General features: G+C 51.5%; 1 protein-coding gene across 2 annotated transcripts in view; it reads right to left on the bottom strand.

Moving 5' to 3' along the window:
* Window positions 1–3,354: 3,354 nt before the first annotated feature.
* Window positions 3,355–22,541, bottom strand: part of PRDM11 (PR/SET domain 11) — a 103,188-nt gene continuing 84,001 nt past the window's right edge. For both annotated transcript variants that reach the window (XM_055141698.1, XM_055141697.1), the window contains exons 6-8: window positions 19,517–19,704; window positions 13,519–14,145; window positions 3,355–12,118 (exon numbers count right to left, since the gene is read on the bottom strand). In XM_055141698.1, coding sequence (XP_054997673.1) covers window positions 9,954–12,118; window positions 13,519–14,145; window positions 19,517–19,704 — 2,980 coding nt within the window. In that variant the 3' untranslated portion in view covers window positions 3,355–9,953. The remainder of the gene's footprint in view (window positions 12,119–13,518; window positions 14,146–19,516; window positions 19,705–22,541) is intronic.

Raw genomic sequence — 22,541 nt, 5'->3', positions numbered from 1 at the left:
GCTGGCAGACTCTGCACTGACCCAGGAGCAACAGAGTAGAGACAACACCATGTGTAATTCACACTTTTATCCTGATCTTTGTTTCTTTGTTGGATTGTTTTATGGTGCTGGGAGTGGAATCAAGAACCTTACACATGCAAGGTAGGCACTTGACCTCCAACCTGCATTCCTGATCCTGGCGTTTATGTGTGTGTGTGTGTGTGTGTGTGTGTGTGTGTGTGTGTGTGTGTGTGTGTGTGTGTTTAAGGGCATTGTAGGTAAGAGATATATATAGTGCAAGGAATAAGGCACTTGCCTTGCATGTGGCCAGCCCTGGTTCAATCCTCACAACCATATATGGTTCCCCAAGCAATGTCTGGATCAATCCCTGAACATAGAAAAGTAGAGCCCCAAGCACCACCTGATGTGACCCCACCCCAAAACCCCAAGCAAACAAAGTGCATTACAGAGGACTATGGAGGTGGCATAGAGGGCTGGACCATATGTTTTGCATGCAGAGGCCTGGGTTCAATTCTGGGCATTAAGTGATTCCCTGAACACAGCCAGGAAACAACACCTGAGCACCCAGCCAGTAGTCCTTAATCAGCGCCAAGTGTGGCTCATAAACAAACAAAAATCCACTCTAGGACCATAGAATGCAGCAGCTCCACTTGCAGGTGTCTATTCAAATAGAAAAATCCCCCCAGTTGGCAAAGTTATCTGCATCCCAGCATTTATTGAAGCAATATTTATAGTAGCTAAGATATGGGAAAAGCAAATGGATTGACTCACATAAAAATATATATACACAAGGGACTGCTATTCAGTAATTTTTTTAGCAAGTCATAAAAAGATGAAGCTTTGCTGCATGTTGCAAAATAGAAGCAGCTCAGGAAATTATGGGAGACACAATAAAAGGTGAAAGACAGCAGCTGGGTGATCTCACCTATGCATGCAACACCAGGAAGTAGAATTGAACACATTTTTTTAAAAGAAATAGACCAGGGAGATAGTACAGCAGTAAAGGCATTTACCTTGTATCAGGGTGACCTGGGTTTGATCCCTGGAACCACACCTGAGCACAGAGCCAGGAGTTCGCCCTGAGCATAGTGAGGTGTAGCCCAGAAGTCACTCCCCCAAAAGAAAAAAAAGTGAACCCAACAAACTGAAGTCACCAGAAAAGTGACTTCAGGGCCTGGGAGAAAAAGCAGTGCTACTAACTTTTCTTTTAAACTCATTGGAAATTGTCACTTAGCAGCCTTACAGGTCTTCAAAGTCAACTGATCATGGTCTTCTCTCTGAACACAGCTTTCAACTGGTCTATGAACTCTGGCAGGTTTGAGTGGGGACCTTCCTATCTGCTGCCACCACCTCCCCTACTGCAGGGGAGAAGGGAGTGTCAGGGAGGAGAGGATAGCACCTCCCTACCCTACATCCTCAAGCACTTCGGACTTGGACCCAACTCCCAGCCAGACACAGGAGGAAGGATGCCCTGAGAACGTGGGCCAGACATGGCTGCTAGTAGGGGCCAGATCCAGGACCCTGGTCCCTGACCCAGTCAGACAAGGACGTTCATACCCCATTCTGCATCCGCTCCCCTGCCTGTCCTCTGGGAAAGGAGACAGAACATTGCATGAAGACGAATAGCCTCATAAAGGGACGCTCTAAATGACCAACCCAGGGGGCGGCCAAGCCTAGACTCCCAAGGAGGCAGAGAAAGAGGAAGAAGGAAGTGAGACTAGTTGGGGGTGGGAGGGCAGTAGCAGGGTTGGGGGTGAACCTCATGCTGGCCTCCGTGTTTATGGAATGGGCACCACATCACAAACAATATGGGTGCAGCGTCCTTGCCCACCAACACCAACAGTGTTGGCCAAGTATGGGGAGATCTACCCTCCCCCCATCACCTCCCTGTCTCCTGCAGGCCTGCAACCAGTGGCTGTTCCCATCCTACATTTTAGACATTCCTGCAAATAACTGGGCTCTTTCTGAGACTGGGGAAGTCTACACTTTCCCAAGACCATAAATTCTGTACCAGACTGTTGGATAATATTGGTTTGTCCTAGCTCCTCCTGCAGGGATCTTAGGTTTATTGAGTTATGCCCACCACAGTGCCCTTAAGGCACACCCAGTCCCATCAGACACTAATAATCCTATATTGCTTGTCTCTTTCCTTTATGAACTTTGCATGGTTTAGCAATGTCCTTTTTGTATAGACAGAGGAAGACAGTTGATGCTATGCTTTTGTAACATGGGAGTAAATTAATTCTAAATAATTTTTACTCCTGAGTATCTGTCATATTTACTTGACTTAAACCTCAGTTGCCCTTACTTCCTAAGACCCCCAAAGGAGGGTCCTGGCAACGGACTGGATGGACCTAGGGTGAGCTTTAAGCTACCCTGGCATTACAAAGGGACAGGCTAAGTGCCATGAAAAGTAGAGCATGGTCATGGAACAAACTCTGTCATGACCCAAAAAGAAGTAACTGAGTAGGGAGCCTTCTGGGGTTAGGAAAGATTAACCTGGCCTGAGGACTATAGTCTGGGATATATAGCGAGATGTCCCCAGAAAAAACCACCCTTTAAGCTTGATATATTTCTTACTGTACTTATACAAAATGACTAGAAATATTAGTAAGAAGTAAATTAAATGATTGTTTAAATGGATTATGAGCTAAGGAAAGGAGAAAAAAATACACCCCCTAGTAATCTAGAATGCTGAACCCTCAGATGAGATATTGTTCTTGAGTTAGTCTCCTAGAAGAACTTCCCCTGAAGGAAGGGCTTTTATATCTGTTTATTGTGATGTTCAACTACACCTATGTGTACCACCACCCTTCACGATTTTTGTATAAACTAATGTGAAAAGAATAAATGGTCACTGATTACCAACCAGCCTGGGGACCTGTTACTTCATTCGCAAGCTACCTGTGGCGTATTCAATATGCCAAAAACAGTAACAAGTCTCACAATGGAGATGTTACTGGTGCCCGCTCGAGCAGATCGATAAGCAATGGGATGACAGTGATACAGTGCTACTTCACTTAGTCATATACTAAGTTCCTCTTTTGCTGGACAGTCTCCTTCTCTTCTTACTTTCCAATAATCTTGTCTATTTTCTAATTCTGACTCTGACCATCTTTATTACTATTTTCATTTTTTAAAATATCGAAGAACCTGGAAACCACAGATAAACACAGAGACCCACTGTCACTGCTCCTGCATCCTTCCCAACCTGGCAGCAGGTAGCTCTTCAGTTAACCCTGGAACGCTTGCAAATGAGGGGCCTGGTAAGAGAGCACCCTTAGTGACATGCCCCCTGGACACAGGCCCGGGATAGAGGAAGGAAGGCAACGACAGCATCTCAGTGAGTAAATTTAAATGCTTTTATTAACAATCTTCGTACATTACAAGGATAATATGAGGAAAGGAAAGATTTTGTGTACATACTATGATAAACCAGCATAGCTCTATTTGTATCCAGTGTTCTAGGCCCCTCACACAGGTACTATAAAGCGTAGTCTGCAAAAAAGAATAACATTACTTTTTTTTTCTTAAAGAAAGTATTAACATATTAAGATGCGTGTGAGAACAGACTCCTAGGCGCGCCCTCCCTACCCCCACTTCAGTTTTCCTTTATGATTGGCATGAAACTGTTGAGCAGTGTGGTGGTAGAGAGGAGAGAGACGCGGGGGGCACCCAGGACCCCGGCAGACCACCTGCTCTTCCAGAGAGACAGGGTGAGACTGTGGAGTGCCCGGGAGCCCTGTAGGCGCTCTCTGAGGTACAGTGCATTGTGGGATTGCTACCCGGGCCGGTGCCCATCCCCTAGTCCCCCAGTCTGATCCGCCTTCACAGAGGAAGGCTTGGGCCAGGCCTGGTTTCTCTAGAACTGGGAGCCGCTGGCAGCTGGCGGTGGCTCGAGGAGGCCCAGCCTGATGTGTGTGGGGGAGAGGTGAGCGTTGGCAGAGCAGACCCCACCCGCAGGGAGGGATGCGGGTGGGCCTGCCCGAGACTGAGGTCCGTTGGTCGGATGGTGGGAGGGGGAGGAGGACAGGGTCAAAGGAGGCCAGTGGGGTTGGGGGTGGGGGGAAATAAGTGCCTTTGGAGAGCCAAAGAACAGGGGGTATACCCCTCTCCCCTGGTCTCCCCTGGTCTGCAGCCCCCTCAGCCTCTCCTTCCCTTGTCTCCAGGGGACAAGAAGCCATTGAGCGAAACCTGGATGTGAAGAGAAACCTGATTCTGTCAGGGCAGCACCTGTGCCCTCCGTCAAGTTACCAGTGCCTCCTGAGTGGGGGGGGGACCCCACACGACCCCCACCACCCAGGCATCCCTGCCACTGGGAGTGGGGCAGAGACAGCCGAGGAGCCCCCCTCCCTCCCTCCCTCCCATACGCAGTGGAAGTGGATGAGCTTGGGGCATCGGGCTGAGCCGCTGCCTCGGGTCACAGAATCAGAACAGTGTATGTGAACTAAACCTGCCAGCCACAGTAGGGGGCGTCAGGAGTGGGGGGTGAGGGGGTGGGCTCGGGCCTCCGTGCAGGGTATAGGGGAGGGAAGAGCGGTGTCCTGAGTAGCCAGGTGTGCAAAGTGGACTGGACCGGAGTCCTGCTTCTGAACTGGAGTTGCCACTGAATTTGCGAGAGTGCGTCTCGGCCTATTCCACCCTTCCCGCTGGCGCATGCCCTCTGCCCTGGGGCAGAAAAGCCTGCGGCGGGCTGGAGAGGTTAGGGCTGCCCACCTCCAGGAGGGACGGAGGCCAGACAGCTAGACCGCAGAGTAACTGTGGGTGGCCATGCCCTGGGCCTCCCCAGAGCCAAGGGCCCCCTGTCCCAGGGGCCAGGCGACTCCCTCCTGGAGGTGAGGGGCTATGCAGTGGCCCCTCCACTGGGGTTGGGGGGTTGGACCCATGTCCTAATGCCTAGCAGCAGTGGCCACGTGGGGTGGGGGGGCTCTTCTGCTGGGGCTCGGGGCGTGAGTATCTCCTTGAAACCTCAGACAGAGCCTGGGCCAAAGGAGAGAAAGTGCATGGAGAGGGCGGGAACCCAGCTTCTCCCCTCGCCCACATTCTGAGGGCGGGAGGCCCCATTCCCCGCCAGCCCCCCCAGACATGACCGGCTGTGCTCCCCCCCTTCTGTCCCCGAACCCCCACCCCCTGCCAAGGTTCTGCCTCCTGCATCTTCACACAGCCGAGCGGCAGGCATTCCCATTGCTGTCCCAGCTCTATAGACTCTATTCTTATATCCATTTAAAACATAGAAATGTATAAATATATAGGCTATTATTTATAGATATATAGACGTGATTTCATCTCTTCCTCTCTGTGTGTGTGTAGTGCTGCCGGTGCTCATATGTACAATATGCCACAGCGCTTGTCCCCTACACACACAGCCCCACTTCTTCGCACGCTCGGGGGGGACACTGGATTGCATAGGTATCTCCGGGGCGACACCACTCGGAGGGAGGGGGACAGCCCCTCCGAAGAGGAGGACCTACCCTGTTCCTCCTCAAAGGGGCCTTTAGCACATGCCCCACTAACATAACCAGGCTCACCTCGGGGGCTCCTCCAACCTGCACGGCTCCAACTACTGGGCGAAAGCACCTGCCAACAGCAGCCAGAGAAGGTGGCAGGGAGTGGGGGTGCCTCTCTTCAAGCAGAAGGGTCCCGTGTCCTTAGACACAGCCTTTCCTCTTAATGATGGGGGGAGGAACTCTGACTAGAACTGGGGACCCAGAAGGTGGGCCTGTGCTGGGGCTTACCCGGGATCCCTCCAAGCTCACCTGTTTTGTCTAAGGAGGCCACTGATGGGTGTGTGTATGCACGCATGCGCATGTTTGTGTGTATATGTGTGTGTGTGTGTGTGTGTAAGCTGCCCTGACCCTTAAAAGTGTGCGGGGATACCAAGTGCATTTGGGGTTGCCTTCTGTCCCCAACTGAATATCAAGATCAAAAGTAGGTATGGAGGAGGCCTGGACATCAACCCAGAATATAGATCTGGAGGCCAGATGGAGACACCCCATTTCTATTCCTAGGGATGGCAGGGAGAAGGAAAGGAATGTAGGACAAAGTCCCATCTCAACCCGCCGGCCAACTTAGGGAACCCCATCTGGCACCCGCTAAAGAGTTCCCACAGGGCCAGCCCCACAGCCCAGCTGGGGCAGGAACTGCAGACTCCCCAGAAGTCTATGCAACATTCGGCCCGCTGTTTCTGCCTTTCCTTCCCGCCTCCCTTTCAAACACAGAGATCCTAAAACAACTCTCTCCCAAATAAGAGGCCTGAAAGACATCAAGGAGAGAGGACTTGACCAGACAGTTTCACCTAGAACCCCCCAGCAGGGGCGGAAGCCTGACCCCCAAACCCGACTTCAGGGCTTAGCTCCCACACAAGGCCCCAGACCCTGGAGCTCTGCCTGCCCTTTCTCAAGTGAGGGTGAAGGGGTCTGTCCAGCACACAGAAGATTGCAGGCAGTGGTTAAAAAAAAAAAAATACAAGCAGCTGGTGTTGGGTGCCTGGACTCATAGTCAAGCAGGCAAGCAAACCCTGGAGGTTCTCACGTGGCAAGAGCTGCAGCCAGGGCTGGGCTACCGTTATGTTTCACAGATAGGAGGTGGCAATGGATGAACCCTTATCCCCACCCCACAAGGAGGAAAAGCAAAGTAAATTATTTTCAACACAGGCCGAACCCAGATTCTGCCCTAGACACAGCCATCGTTGTTCTAACAATTCTGCTACTGACAATGTCCCCACATCCCCCATGGCCGAGCTCACTTCCTGCACATCCAGGATCCCAAGTAAGTGATTCATTCGTCAGCCCAGGGACATCTCGAGAGCCAGAGACACACACACTTCCTTCTAAGCCTGTGGGGGCACATGGAAGCCAGGAGCTGCCTTAAGGGGCTGTGTGGCATCTGAAGCAACCCTGTTCAAGATGCGAGGAGTCCCTGGCCACAGCCTTTCACCCTCACGTCAAGGAGGGGAAAAGTTCAGCCAAGCAGAGTCCACAGGGACCGAGGGTGGGAATACCCCCTGCAGAAGTTACAGGGCAGAAGCATGGAGCCCCCTGGGAACTGTCAGGCTGACAAGAGACTCTATGAGCACTGCAGAGACCTGTCACCTCAGCTGCCCCAAGCAAAGTGACCAAGAGGGTGTCTGACACTGCGCAGGCCTGGCTAAATTCAGTAGAAATTGTGAGCACCAAGTTTTAGAGGGGTCTTGCACCATTCCAAGATCCAGCCCCTCATCTGTGGTCCAGAGGACCCCCTGCCATGGCCACTCCGGCGTTGGACCCAGAGGGCAGGTGCCCAGAGGAGAGTGACTGGCCCCAAGGGAGTTTGTTTCCCCCTTCATATGAAGAGTAAATTTGAGTTATGTCCTCCTCAGAGGAAATATTCCCCATTCAGTGCTCAGGGCAATTTTAAAGTGTGTGTGTGTATGTGTGTGTGTGTGTGTGTGTGTGTGTGTGTGTGTGTGTGTTTAGGGGAGGGAAGAGAGTGGGCGGGAAAGAGGTATAAGGCAACTGTTGGCAGAAACAGAGGCCTCCCACCCATGCTCCCCCAAACCACCGCTGGTCTCCACCCATCTTCATATCTTCATGTGAGACTTCAAACTCCTGTGGATGCCTGATGAGGCAAATGTAGTGGACAGGAAGTCTGACGGGAAAAGGCGGAACCCTGCCATCTACACCCCACTTTTTACTTGATCACAGTTGCTTTGGGACAGGGAGAGGTGGATTGGGAGGTCAGGAGATCTCAGCTTCAGGCGAAGAAGTAGAAGGAGGTTGGGATCTCAGAAATCCAGAAAGGGCCCTCAGCCTTGGCTAAGTCCTGCAAGCGACAATCTCCTGGTTCGGAGAAGGGGGAAGCCTGGGCAGCTTGGCGTGGGGTGGGGAAGCAGGGTTGAACAGTCCCAGGTGGGAAGAGGGGAGGAGTGCATTGATTGATTAAAGAAGGCAGCATATGAGGCTCGGCAGTCGGACAGTTGGAGGAAACCAGGTGGTTTGTTGTGTGTGTGTGTGTGTTTGTGTTTTGTTTGCTTTTTCCCATGCTACATCACTGTTGAGAACAAACAAAAAGTTTAAAATATAATATATAATATATATAATATATTTATATAATGAAAAGCTATTAACTAGCAGCAATGATTCTAAAATTCTCTTAGCACCAAGACCAGGGAGGTGGGGGCGGGGGAGGGAGATGAGGGGACAAAAGGTCTGACAGGGTCAGGATTGGAGTGTGGCATGTTCAGTGTCGATGACATTTTCCACAACGGTTCTCATGAGCGGAAGCAGCATGAGGCTGAGGGAGCCCAGAGAAACCAAGCAGGAAGGAAGTCACCACAGTTTTGTAAGGCCAGAGCCAAGCAGGGCAGGGACAGGGCCTTACCTGTAGCCAGGTCACACCACCTTTGCCCACCCTCTGCCAACAGAGAGGAATAGGCCCCTGGGGGACTGACCCTGCAGATCTTTCTCCCCTCAAGCCCCATGTCCTGCCTTTGTGACACAGGATCTCCGTGTATCAGAAATGCCTCATTCAGAGGTGGGAACATGAACAGAAGTTTTGAACAGCTCACGCACATTTAAAAAAAAACAAAAAAACAAAAAACAAAATTCCCTTGCGAGGTATACCGGTAGTTAAATGAACAAGAGTATTGATTAGACTCCTCTAACTTAAACCATGACTTGCCCCAGGGAGTAGGCAAGTGGCTATTTCTAAAGCTTATATTTTGTGGTGTGTGTGTGTATGTGTGAGAGAGAAAGAGGGAGAGAATGAGAGAGAGAGAGAAAGAGAGACAGAGCAGAGAGAGAGAGAGAGAGAGAGAAAGAGAGAGAGAGAGAGAGAGAGTAGGCTACTGCTTGTTCTTTTCTTGTCCTCAGGACATTTCTATCCCATTCAAAAAAGAAAGCATTCACAGGTAGAGATACAATCCTAATCCCAGTTTTCCATGATCCCCTGTCAAGGGCAAGGCTTCCCAAGACCCCAGCGAGAGACTCTCCTTTGGGCATAAACTGCAACTGATAGCTTGGCCACAGGACAGTAGCAGGTCTTCCTTGACTAATACAGGAAAAAGAAAATACCTCAACACGTCGATGATTTTTAAAGACAGAGCATAAGCAATTCACAACTATTGAGCAGATACTTTTCACTGAACTTGAATTTAGCCAAAAGATTGTGGCCCTGTCTGGGTCTAGACCTCTCAGGTCCTGTGTTTCTCCCTCAGCCCTGGAACTGAATATATGTTTTATCCCACCCAGAACTCCTTTTATCTCCTGGCCCTGGGGGTTCCAAGTTCGGTGGAAAGGCAAATAATGGGTAATATCTTTAGAACCCAGCATGCCAGGTGACAGGAAACCAGCCACCCAGGGACAGGAAAGGGGACAGAGATGGGAGCGGTGGATGTCACAGTTTACCGACACTTGTATTTCTGAAACAATGTGGGAACCCTCATAGGAGAGAGAACAGAAATCTCTCATCCCAAGTCTGGTGGGCTCCCAGATCTGATGTGAGCACATGGACTCAGAAGCCTTGAGGCCACCATGGAAAACCCAAGCAAATAAGGAAAGAAAAGGCAAGAATATTAATTTGACCCCCACAGCCCCTCCCCCACCAACAAAAATACAAACAACAAAAAAAGAGCTACCTAAGGGTGATGCTAGCTTATGCTGTCGGAGGTGTGTGGGGGGGTGTTCATGCGTGGCCCCGGCACGTGCTTCTGCATTGTGGAAATGAGTCGCCACCTACTTGCAGCTGCCACATTTTGTAGACAAGAGTTCACTTCCAATACTTTTCCTCTGAAAGCTCCCAGCAGCTTCAGGTGGATGCATCACCGTGGTTTAAAAAATTTTTTTTCAGTGTGGGTTTATATATATATATATAATAATAATATAATATAATATATATTTATATAATATATCAAAGCTTATGAGTAGAGAGATTAAAAAAATATTCAACAGCTTAGTGAACTCTGCATCGCCAGCTCCTTACATGTCTGGGTAGAATTCTGCCCCATGGTCCACGGCGTGCAGCATCGGCTTCTGCTCCAGCGCCGACATCCTGCTGAGCACCTCGGCCGACAGCGTGTAGCTGTTGCCTGACTTCTCCTCGAACCAGCTGTCCAGGGCCCTCTTGGCATCGAAGTTGGCAATGGGTGGTCCGTTCACAGCAATAGTCAGCAGGTCGCTGAGCTGCTCCAGGGTGAGCCGGGAGCGGTGGTTCTTGCGTACCCGCTGCAGGGCACTGCGGCCCTTCTCACAGCACGCTGTGGACGTGGGCAGGACTTTCAGGACCTGAATGATCTTATTCAAGAGTGGAAACCGCTGCTTGTACTTGCCCACGTGGCCGATGAGGTCTTTGAAGCCATTCTTGGCATAGTAATCGGCCTTCAGTTCCCGCCACTCCATCAGCAGGCTCCCCCGGGGATCCAGGCCCTCCCGGCACACATCCCGAGAGAAAGTGGGAATGGCCTCCAGGTGGTCAAAGATTTGAACCATGTCCTCCTTGCCATAGCTCACAAGCTCCTCGCTGCTCCGGGGCCAAGTGGCCAGGTCAAACACCTGGCAGGCCTTCACGAAGATCCGACTTCGGGAATCAAACCTCTGAGCCAGGATCACCTGAGTCTTCTGGCAGATCTTCTCCCGGATGGACTGGAACTTGGCCTCAGCCACTCGGAGGTTCTTCATAGCGATCCCATTGAAGCTCTCCCGGAAGTTCTCCTCAAACTCCTGCAGGTACTCCCCGGGAGAGTCAGCCAGCCGACTGATCTCCTGGATGGACTCCTCGATCTTGTCATCCACCTGGGACACGAGGAGGTACTCGCCCTGGAAGACATAGGCCAGACGTGACAGCACCGCAATCACATCCAGGAGAAAGTAGATGAGCTTCATAGACTGATAGTCCATGAGGAACTGTAGCAGGGCCAAGGCGATGGCTGAGGCGTCTGCCCGCTGCGTCTGGCTGCTGACATCCTTGAGGTGCGCCACCACCTCCAGATAGTCCTTGATGAGAGCGTTGAGCACATTCTGCTCACCGATGATCCACCTCACTGCACGGATGTCCCCCAGGAACTCCGTCTCCTCGCAGAGCGTGGAGGCTGTGGCACGCAGCTCGCCCATGAGGCGCGGCGAGTAGCGGTAGAAGCTGAGCAGCTGCTTGAGGTTGTTCTCCAGCTCCTCTAAGCACGGCAGCTCCTTCCCGCTGATGGCATCCAGGACCTCCAAGTGTGGCCGGTGCACCATGAAGGGCAGGCACAGCAGCCACGGCAGCGTCTTACGGATGGTCATGAACATGCTGGCACGCAGGCTGGCAGTGACGTGGGCCCCGTCCACACCCAGGCCCACTGTAGGCTTCTCGTCCTGTAACCGGATGCCCAAGGCAGCAAAGGCCCGGTCGAGTGCCTGCAGGTAGCTCTCCGTGCTGGAGAAGCCCAGTTCCTGCAGGGACAGGAACTCAGTGGCCGGCGGCCCATCGCTGCTGGTGTACTGAACATAGACAGCCACCGTGTCGGCCAGGAGGTCATCACTCTGGCCATCCAGGATGATGCTGAGGCAGGGCGACTGGCGGAGCCTCTCCACCAAGTCTTCCCGTAGCGCCCGCGCGATATGGTGGATGAGGATCTGGCAGTCACCCTCATTCATGTACTGGTCCACCACCTTGAGCTCACACTTCCTTAGCAGCTCAGCTAGTGGCCGGAAGTCCAGGTAGGGCCGGCCCTCGAGGGCCAGGTGGTAGGCGGTGTTGAAGAGGAGGGTCATGTTGCGGCACATCTCCTCCGTCTTCTCAGGGTGCATGCGCAGCTTGTAGAGCTGCAGGCACTTCTTGTGCAGATTGCTCTGGCTGTGCAACTTGATGGTGTGGATCTTAAACTGCTTGGAGCCAATGATAAAGGCTGACGTGCGCGAAGACTGCACCGTGTACTGGCGGCACACATGGCACCACATCTCATTGAGGGTGGGTGAGTAACGCAGGAACCAAAATTTCTTCAGCCACTCCTGCTTAAAGCGCCGGATCCGGCGCCCGGTAGCCGAAGACATCTTAGAGGGCTCGTCGGTGGCTGTCATCATGTCATTGGAGACAGATTCGTCAGCTGAGTCGACTTCCTGGTCATCATCTTCCATGAGGACGGGGCCAGAGACCAGGCTCTCAGAAGCTGGAAGACAGATGTGAAAGAGGCATTTACTTGGGGAGGGAAAACACAGAGTTCTCCATCAGGAACGGGAAGCACTGCCCTCTATTTTATTTTTTTTTGGTCTGGATGCCACACTGGCAATGTTCAGGGGTTACTCTTAACTCTGCTCAGGAGTCACTCCTGGTGTTGCTCTGGGAACCATATGGGATACTGAGGATTGAACCCGGGCTGACCACATGCAAGGCAAGAACTCTACCTGCTGTACTACTGCTCCAGCCCAGCACTGCTCTGTCAAACAAGTTGGTGTTACAGACATACCTTTCCCTTAGATGGATTCCCAGCCTCGTGTGAATATGGTAGCTGGGCTTTCTCTACCTACAGTAGATTCTGGGCTCCATAAACAATACCCCATACCCCCAGGAGATTCTGGACTCTCTTTACTCCATTTCAATCTAATGTTGGATCAGAGCACATGTAACATCACAAAATCACTGGGCAAGGATGCAAGGGAGTTGTTCTCCACAACTACTGCGGTCCTGGGAGGCATGCTACCTTCCAGATGATGGGCAAATGATTCCAGGAGCAAAATGCAGCTCAAGGAAGCTGCATGCTTTAAATAACAGAAATGCATCATTCTGAGCTTGGGGGCATCATTCTGAGCTCGGTTAAATAAGAGGTGCTTATGGAAAGCCTCAGGTGCTGATGTAGACTGAGAAACACTGCTGGGATGTTAAACAAGTCTCAAAGACCCAGAGCCAAGAGGCAGAGTAAGGGTGGGTGTGCAGTACCCTGGGTCCCTGTCCTTCTAAACCACCCTTGGAGTTAGAACAGCTGTTCAGGAAAGCGATCAATTGGGAAGACCCAGAGAACTCCCCCAGGACCCCCTGACTGGGGCTGGGGAGAAAGATGGTGGCCTCTAGAACTGGATTGGGCCAGGGAGATTGCTCATGAGATCAAGTCCTTACCTGTGCAACACCCTGAATTTGATCCCGGACACCGCATGGCATCCCACTGGGTGTAGCTCAGGTAGTAGACCCCACAGCCAGGAGAGGCTCCAGGCCCCCAGAGCAATGCTAGGGGTTGGCCCTATTTTTTTTTTAAAAAAATTGAATATTGAGCCTTGGGGCCCAACTGAGTCCATCAGAGAAAGGCCACGGGTTAAGAACACAGCACACAACCCTCCAGCAGTGGAACTTCCTTTATTGATGAGTTGGGTACAAGGGAACATGGTGGATGAGATCCTGTGGGAGCTGCAAACGGAGGGCAGAGGCGCCCCAAGGTGGGGGTTCTGGCAGGGGCCCACCTCCGAGCTCCATTTCAAGCGTGTCCCCGAAGATGGCTCCCAAGGAGCTTGCAGGCCCCCTGCACACTGCCCACTGAGCCTCTTCCCTCCGACAACCGTCTCATCCATACCAACTTACCTGCAGGGTCTGAGAACCCGGGGAGCTCCAGTACCTGTGCGGGTAGGACGGGGGGCTCAGGGAGCTTCCCGGACTTAAGCATGTCCAGTTCTGCCTGGAGTTCCCGGACCTTCTTCTTGAGGCGAATACAGTTGGGGCAAAAGGAAGTGGTAGGCAGCTCATGGGGGTCAGAAGCCAGCGAGGCCTCCACAGGACTGTCGGCTTTGAAGGACGCAGGCTCCTCTTCCTCGTCCTCCATCGGACCTGGCTCCTGAGAAGCCCCTGGGGCCATCTTCCAGGCCCCGTCCCCCTGGGTCCGGCTGACATTCTGTATGCCGTGAGCCACGGGCACAGCACAGCGGCTATAGGCATCGTCCTGATACTTGGGGACCTTCCTGATGACCAGTGATGTGCTCAGGGCCAGCTGGCGGGCCTCCGCCTTGGCAGACTCCAGCGAGGCCTCCAGCACATCCTTGAAGATGAGGTCGATCTTCTTCTTCTTGGTCTGGGGGTGTGCATCCCCCTCATCGAAGCTGCGCTTGTAGGGACTCTTGCCCTGTCTCAACACCGGGAGCTGAAGGGGGTACCGCAGGTCTTCCGGGTTATCCAGAGCCTGCTCAGCCTTCTCCCTCTGCAACTGCTTCTCTCCTAGGAAGGAAAACCAGGCGGTGAGGAAGTAGGGGGGACAGCTCTGAGAGGGGGCACCTATGAAAACCAGGCAGGTCTCCCTACAGGAGAGCTGCCCACCACCTGGCCCTGGGTCTGGCCTCATGGGGCTGGGCAGAGAACAAGAGCAGGAGCCCTCAGAGGAGCCGGCAATGGCCAGAAGAAGAGGACAATGCTCCATTTTATAGAGACGGTTTTCATGACGGATCACGTCTGTCAGCGGAGAGCAGGCGCTGGGGGAAGGCTGGGGTGGCTCTTTCAGAGGGGCCTGGTGGTCTGTGATTCCAAAAAAATGACACCCCATCATACATAAGGGCTGGGTGAGTTTGGATGTCCTCTGCGCCCCCTCTTTCTCCCCACCCTCCACCCCAGCTAGCAATATGATGGCGCCTTCAACTTAGTAACAGGTACACACGACCCCCAGCCCTCGTCCCTGACTGGAGTCCGAGGGGAGCCCCTGTCCTTTTCAGTCCTTCGGGACAGCCAGAGCTACACAGCCGGAAGCTTTAGTCTGGCGGGAAGCCAAGCCCCGCCCCTGAGGAGGCGCGAGCCAGTCAGGAAGTGGAAGCTCGAGCCCATTGGGAAGTGTCAGCCTATCAGGAAGCGGGCGCCTGTCGGGACGCCACCGGAAGCCACCGGAAGCCGCCGGAAGCCGCCGGAAGCCGAGCCTATGAGGAAGCAGAAGCTCGAGCCTGACAGGAAGCGCGAGCGCCTCGGGAAGCGTGACCCTATGGGGAAGCCAAGAGCCGGTGCTAAGACCAGACCCTTCGGGAAGCAGAAGCGGGAGCGCCGAGGGCCCCGAGGCGGCGGCCCCCACCAAGGCCAACAGCAGCACGGCCGCACTGACCACCGAGGCTTTCTCCAGGCACGGCCAGGTCTCCTGCCCTGACAAGCCAGATTAGCCCCGTCTACCGCGGGAGCGGCCTCAGAGACCTTGGTGAGCTCCCCAGCCAAGTGCCGTCAACGGGGTAGTGCTTAAGACAGCCCAAGGCCCAGAAGTGGGCAGAAGTGGGGGTGCCCCGAGGCTGGATGCTGAAGGGAGACCCTCAGAAGGGCCTGACAGCGGTCTCGAGAGCCCAGAAAAGCTGCCCTTTTCCCAGTCAGGGACACTCTCGCCCTGTTGCAAGTATGCCCGAAGCGGCCCCTTCCCTCCCCCCATCCCCGACACCCAATGCTTCCTGGGTGCAAATCTCAGAGGAAAGATGCCGGGGTCACAGGAGCAACTGGGATGTCCCCGACAGGTGTCGCTGGCCTCTATGTACAGTACATAAGAAAGCGGTCAGATGTTCAGGGTGCCCCTTGTCTGTCTTGTCATGGGTGTGTAAGAAACAATCTTGTCTCCAGGGCTCCTGAGACCCAGACCGCAGTCCACGCATCTCCAGGAGGAGGCGAGGGTCTGAATAGGGAGGGATGAAGAGATATTATAAAACAAGGAAATACCCACTCAAAAGCGGGGGGGGGGGCGTACAGAGAGAGAGTACAGAGGGTATGGTGTGTATCTTGCACGCAGCTGATCTTGTTTTGATCCTCAGCATTTCATATGCTCCCCTGAGCACCACCAGGAGTAATTCCCGGATCCAGGAGTAACCCCTGAGCATAGGTGGGTGTGGGCCAAAAACCCCAATAAGAAAAGAAAAAAAACAAAGCCACCTGTGAGTATTATAAATCAGGTGCAACACCTGCCCATTCAGTTCTAGCACCCAAGAGTCAGTGGCCTTTCCCTTTCTTGGGGGCTGCTGTGGGAGTGGGGTGGTCCATGCCACACAGTGCCAGGGATTCTGCAGGGCTTCTCACATCTCCTAGCATGAGCCGATCTTTCTGGACTCAGCACATTATAGGAATCTGTAGGCCTGGGCGTACCTTTCTTTTGGCATGTGAGTTGAATGCCATAAAAACTTGGGGCAGGGGCTGGAACTATAGTAGAGTAAGTAGAGCACTTGCTTTGTAGGCGGCCAACTCGGATTTGATTCCCAGCACCGTAAGTGGTCCCTCGAGCCCCACCAGAAGTGAGCTCTGAGCACAGAGCCAGGAATGAGCCTGAGTACCAAGCTGTGAGCCAGAAAATAAAAACACATGGGCAAATACTGAGCATATCAGAGGCATACCGAGGGCTCTTCCCTTCCATGCTCCAGCTACTGAGGGTGTGACATGAGTAAAGGAGAAAGGCTGGGGGTATATGGGAGGGTGTTGGTGTGGGGGTGGGCTGACCAGAGGCAGATGCTTGCCTGCTTCTATTTTTCACTAACTGGAGGGCTTGACATGGAGATGATCCCTCTTAAGGCCTACCAAGAGTGATCCCTGAGCACAGAGCCAGGAGCAAGCCCTGAGCCCAGGTGTGGCCCCCAAATGGGCTTGATTCAGGGAGGTGGAGGGGTTTAAGTTTAGCCCAGACAAAAAGAAAGTGAGATGGTTGCAATCTCTCTGTTTTCAAGGGGGAGAGGAAACAACCTGGTGTTCCCTTCACTTCTGCCTACTTGTGAATGATGGGAGCTATAGATTCAGGTACACAAGTTCTCACTAAGACAAGGCTTATGTCTAGAGCACCTTCATGCACGGTCGCTTTCTGGGATTATTTTGGCACTTATGAATGAACTATACCGGCAAAAGCTGTCAAGGTGGGGAAGGGGGTTTCCAAGTGATCAACATAAGCCCCATGTATTTCTGAGTAAAACTACTGCTTAGGATCCATAAGCCCCTAACAATGGTTAGGCTTTCATACCCCTTTTTGTTTTTCTGCCCAAGACAATACTTTTGCTAATTAACAATTACACTTTTTATTAGAGAAAAAAAATATTCATAGAAATATATTTTGGTGGGCTGAGGAGATAGCACAGTGAGTAGGGCACATGCCTTGCATGTGGCTGACACAGGTCTGATCCCCACCATCCCATATGGTTTCCCAAGCCATGCCAAGAGTGATCCATGAGCACAGAGCAAGCCCTGAGGAGTAAACACTGCCAGGTGTTGGCCAAAACCAACCCCCTCTCCCTCCCCAAAATCGTATTATGAGGGCACAAGCAACAGTACAGAAGTTAAGATGCTTTGTGGGCAACTCCCGTTCAATCCCTAGCACCACATGGGCCCCTGATCACCACCAGATATAGCTCAACACCCCTGCCCATGTGCACTTTGAAAGCAGTGCACTTTTACATAGCAGTTTGTGTTCACGGACACTAACCTGCTATCAGTAAGGCATTCTTGCTTAGATATTACACATATACATACACATACAGAGAAAACATCACAAAAGAAAGTAACGCTTCAAAGTGGATCCAGTTACACGGTTTCTGAATCTATGTACTTAGATTTATTCAGTTCTTGAAAGATAACTACCAAGACATCATCCATCCTCTCCTCAGGAAGCAGTTCAGGGCTCCAAGTAGTGTCCCTACTTTTAGAAGCTAATAATGTGCCACCTGCTTTTTATTAGGGCTCCAGCCTCTAAGTACAAAGCAAGGCCATTTCATGATTAAGCAGGTACCTCCCCTTGCAGAGCAGACTCTGCTACTTGAGTCAAAGAGTCCTCAAAGAGAACAAAATCTGCCTGAGCTCTAGGCAGCAGACACTCATCTGAAGGCCCTGAGTGATGTGTATGACAGCCCCCAAACTCTCAGCATTCAGAGCAGCCCCCTCCCACTATGTTCTAGGGTTCTCTCCCAGTCTCCCCCCATTCTCTGACTTTCCCATTACTTCATTTCCTGCTCATTTCCCCTTTGTCAGCCATATCTCCTGGAACCCCTTCAAAAAGCACCTTTCCCTCTTTGGGTCTCCCCTTGGGACTCAGGGCTCTACAGGGAAGATGGACAGGAGGACGATGTGCTTGCATTGCAGTGTTTTGGAGGAGACACAGAAAAAAAAGAAGACATCGCACACCCAGAAGAATTCAGGAAGATGATTGCCACAGGACGGAACCTGGGTCTGCCGACAGGACTTCTCACATTTTTCTTTTCCTCTGGTGGCAGGATCTGTTGGCGACTTCTGGACCATCTTCATTCGCTTCTTTTTATCCATTGAGCAGGGTTCAAGGAGCACCTGCCATGCATCAGACTCTTACACCAGGCCTCTCCAGGAGGTCACACAGAAGCCAGGGTAAGCTTAGCAAGGAAAGTCTGTGCCTCAGGAACTGCCACTCGCCTAGCCCTGAGATCCACAGAGGGACAAGAGATGAATGTCTAGAGTCTCTCTGGCTCCTCCGATCATCAGATGCCTTGTAACCAAGTCAGGCAGCCACTGGCATGCATTCAGGGTCCATAATTTGCTTTGTTCTGTTTTTTTATTAATTCATTTCAGTGGGCCACCCACACCCTGCTTTTCATCATCTCATTCATACTCCAAACAGACTCTTTCTGGTAAGATCGCCGATCAGACTTGGGGACAGCCTTGGTGCCTGAGACCTAGTGGACACGGGTTATTTGGATGTGGGGGTTCAGTGCAAGGAAGGACACTGGAAGAAGAGCCTGGGGGCTCCCCTTTGCCCTGGCAAAATGGAGGATGGAGTCCAGAGGCAAAGGGCTCCTGGCCAGGCAGTGTTTAAAACCTCTGTCAGGCAACTCAGCTTGTTGCAGTGGAGCTTGGGTGTACATGCACCCACCCAGCCATCTCCCAGACAGGCCCCTTCCACCCCGCCCTCCAACCTTTGCTTGTAATAAAGACAGTTATTTCTCTACTCAGCTTTAGGACTGTTTGGAATAGGAAGAGCAAGAAGGAGGTGAGATACTAGTTTTGGCTGGAAGGCCATGTGACATTGTGGGTCAGATAGTATTTAGAGCCTGGACACAGGCAGATGTGGGTAAGAACACTGGGAGCCTCAGTGAGTCACTGTATTTGTGTAAAGCTCAATTTCTCCACTGGGAAATAGGTTAAGATGGCAACAGTCATCCACATGGGACCACTACTATGAATATTTTACCATAGAGGATTTACAAAGTTCTGCGTAGACTTTGTCCTCCACAGGTATGTCACCATCTAATTTTACCTGCCCTCTGATAGGATGCTATCATTGTGATCATTATGTGGGACCCAGAACACACAGTAAGTGCTTTCCATGCCACCTATTTCTGAGGCTCTTTACAGGATCTTTCTATCCACTGGAGTTGGGCCAACAGGAGCAACTGTGATTAAATGTCTCTGCTAGGCTTTGTTCTCTTCCTGAGACTCTAAGATGTCTGGAAGAAGGGTATCCGGGACCATTTCTAAAGGCCACAGCCCAGCTCAGAGCCCTCTCAGTCCTGGCACCAGCTGTTCCCTGAGGTCCCTCTAGGTGTCCCTGTGGTGGGGTATCCTGCATTTCCTGCATCCTTAGCCAGTCCCTAGAGCCACATCACCGGCCTCCCCGGGGCTCCGTGGCGCTCACCTCTCACAAGGTTGCGGTGGATGGTCTCCTGGGACATACTGTGCAGGCGCTTCATGTAGTCCTCACTGTACCACACCCGCAGCCGCTCCCCAGGCCGGATGTCCCTGCACGTGCGGAAGTAGATGCGCTCGCTGTGCTGGAAGGCCAGCAGGTTCTGCTCCCTCTCCTCCCGTGAGATGACCACGTACCTGGGGATGAGGGGGACAGGTGAGAAGGTGGGGGCTACCCCTGGTGTGGGGCAGGCATGGATGATTAAATGACACACCCAAGCACCAAGGAGTGGTTCCCTCCAGGCATGACTTCCCCCCAATCCCCACTAATCATTCCCATGTTCCAAATGTGGTTGTTGTGTGGGAGCTGAGGTGATCCTCAGAACCCCTCGTGAGTTCTGTCTTCTAAGACTGAAGTGCCTTCCTAAGCCTGTCTTCCAGGTTAGGGTAAACAGAAGATTTAACCATATATGAAGGGGGCAGCGCCTCTGGGCCACTTATCACTAACTTGTAACTAACCACAGGGCTGCCCAGATACCCACAGACCTCAGAGGTGGTATAGATGAGGCCCTTGAACTGTCTGGGTCTCTCACAAAGCCTTTCAGAAATGACCTAGTGACAAGGATGCTCAAGAGATCAATACATGCAAAAGATCAAAATTAGGGCAAAGTGTCAATCCTGAGCCCTGCCCAATGTGACCCCAAAGCTCCCCCAAATAAAAATCTTTCAAAATAGAGGGGCAGATGGGGGCAGATGAGGAAGGTATGCACAGGAGGCAAGCAAAGGGTGGCAACCGTGGCTTAAGTCAAAGTTATTCCAAGATGCTCTACACTGGAGTGAGCTCCATCCCAGCCCACGGTGTGCTTCTCTTCCTTTATTTGGGCTCTGTCTCTTGTCTCTATCTCTGTGCTCACTCTTTCTCTTGCTCTCTCCCCTCCCTTTCTCTTTTCACATTCCCTACATAAAACTGTTTACTTCATTTTTTAAAAGTCATTTTAAGGGCTGGAGTTACAGCACAGCGGGTAGGGCATTTGCCTTGCATGCGGCCGACCTGAGTTCGATTCCCAGCATCCCATATGGTCCCCTGAGCACCACCAGGAGTAATTCCTGAGTGCATGAGCCAGGAGTTACCCCTGAGCATCTCCGGGTATGACCCAGAAAGCCAAAAAAAAAAAGTCATTTTAAGACAGCAGACTGAGCTCAGCTAATAAATAGGAGATTTGCTTTGAGGTCCATTCTTTTCTCTAGAACCAGTTGGTCCTTGTCCTGAAAAGCACCAACTCAGCAATGCCCAGAAAATATTTGAAGTCCAGCCAACACCTCAGAATGAAATGACATTCTAGTTTCCAATCCAACCTGCCTCCTCATTCACCTCAGGCAATAGCTCATGGCCGGGGAGGGGGGAAGGTAAGAGGGTGACAAAAGAGCGAAAAGGAATTATCTGGTGGAATTATCTGGTGTTCTTGGCTCTGTATTGACAATTGTCTAGGAAATTTCTTGTTAACTCAACTTCCCTTCTTGATACTTTGTCTCAAAAAACAGTAACGAGGTCAAAGTCTATTCAACCAGTGTAGCCCAGAGATTTATAGTTGGATCCCAAACTTTTCGGGGAAATAATCATTCACAGGAAAAAAATCTGAATGGATCGCAAACAAGTGAGGTACTCAGTGCCACTGCTTGAAAACAAACACATCTTTCCAGTCCCATCAGTATTGTTTTTATTGATGAAAACACCTCTGATGAGAAAGGTGGGATGAGAGGTGGATCTTCCTTTGAGTAGTCAAAAATGAACTGTCACAATCCTTGGGGGAAACAAACGGCCAACATGGCTTTGAAGCTGTCCTTGACAGCCATGCTCATAGTGGGATTATTCACAAGTTGCACACAAGGCAAATGTGTGTGGATGGGGGGTAAAGAAACCCAATGTGGTGCAGACACTCAGGAACAACAGAGCTATCCAAAGGAGGGACATTTGGACACATGCTGTGATGACAATGCACCCTGAGATGCAGGCTAAGTGAAACAGGCCACAGCAAACAATCCCAGGGTTCCCTGGAAAAGGAAACTTAGGAGCCATACAATTCCCAGAGATGGAAAGTAGCAAGCCAGTGACCAAGGGAGGAAGTGGGAAGACTATGTGCCTTGAGGGCCCAGAGCTTTATACATGGAAGAATGAAAGGAGCCCCAAAGATGGTTGGTGGTAAGGTTGCAAATTGATAAAAATGTGTTAAGTTCGGAGAGGTATTACAGAGATTGAGGCGCTTGCCTTGCCTGTGGCTAACCCAGGTTCAAATCCTTGGCACCACATGTAGTCCCCAGCACACCACAAATGGTTACTCCTGAGCACAGAGCCACAAATCACCCCTGAATACACATAGGTGGAACCCAAAACTAAGAAAGAAAAAAAAAAAAAGAATGCCGAGCTAGCTATACACTTAACAATGGCTAAAATAGTAACCTCTGTCACACATACTTTATCACAATTAAAAGAAAAATAAGCTGTAGACCAGTGGTGCCTATTCAACAGCCCATTGTGAGGCTGCCTTACTGTTTATGAAACACTTTACAAAGCAAAAACATCTAAATGTCACATAGTAAATGGTTTCATAACTAGGGTACATTTATGCCATGGAGTGTAACTCATCTATAGAAAAATGGTTTTGGAGAATTTTTTTTATGCCCTAGACAGAAGGCCTGAGAGAAGGCAGAGTGAGAATGGGAGGCCTGGGAACTTTTATACCCTGGTTCCATCATTCTGTGAAGACAAGCCACGGTCAACTGCTGAAAGGAATGCTATGAATGCTTTAACATGGTCTCTCTGTTCTAGGTGGATTTAGTTGGTAAGTTGCCGTGGTTCTCAGATTTCCCCACACCCTCACCCCATTGTCATCCACCCCTGAAAAAAAACCTGCACGAAAGAGTTCAATGCAGGCTGGTGATACTGACAGCCAGTGGCATCCTGAGCCACCACGAATCCTGCCCCAGCAGAGTGTGCTTAGTAGCGGCCTGCCTGTTTCCATCCAGGTCCCTGCTCT

This window comes from Sorex araneus, chromosome 6 (genome assembly GCF_027595985.1).
Source record: "Sorex araneus isolate mSorAra2 chromosome 6, mSorAra2.pri, whole genome shotgun sequence".
Classification (NCBI taxonomy): Eukaryota; Metazoa; Chordata; class Mammalia; order Eulipotyphla; family Soricidae; genus Sorex; species Sorex araneus.
Note: the sequence above shows the minus strand (reverse complement) of the source record. Positions and strands in the feature narration are given on the sequence as shown.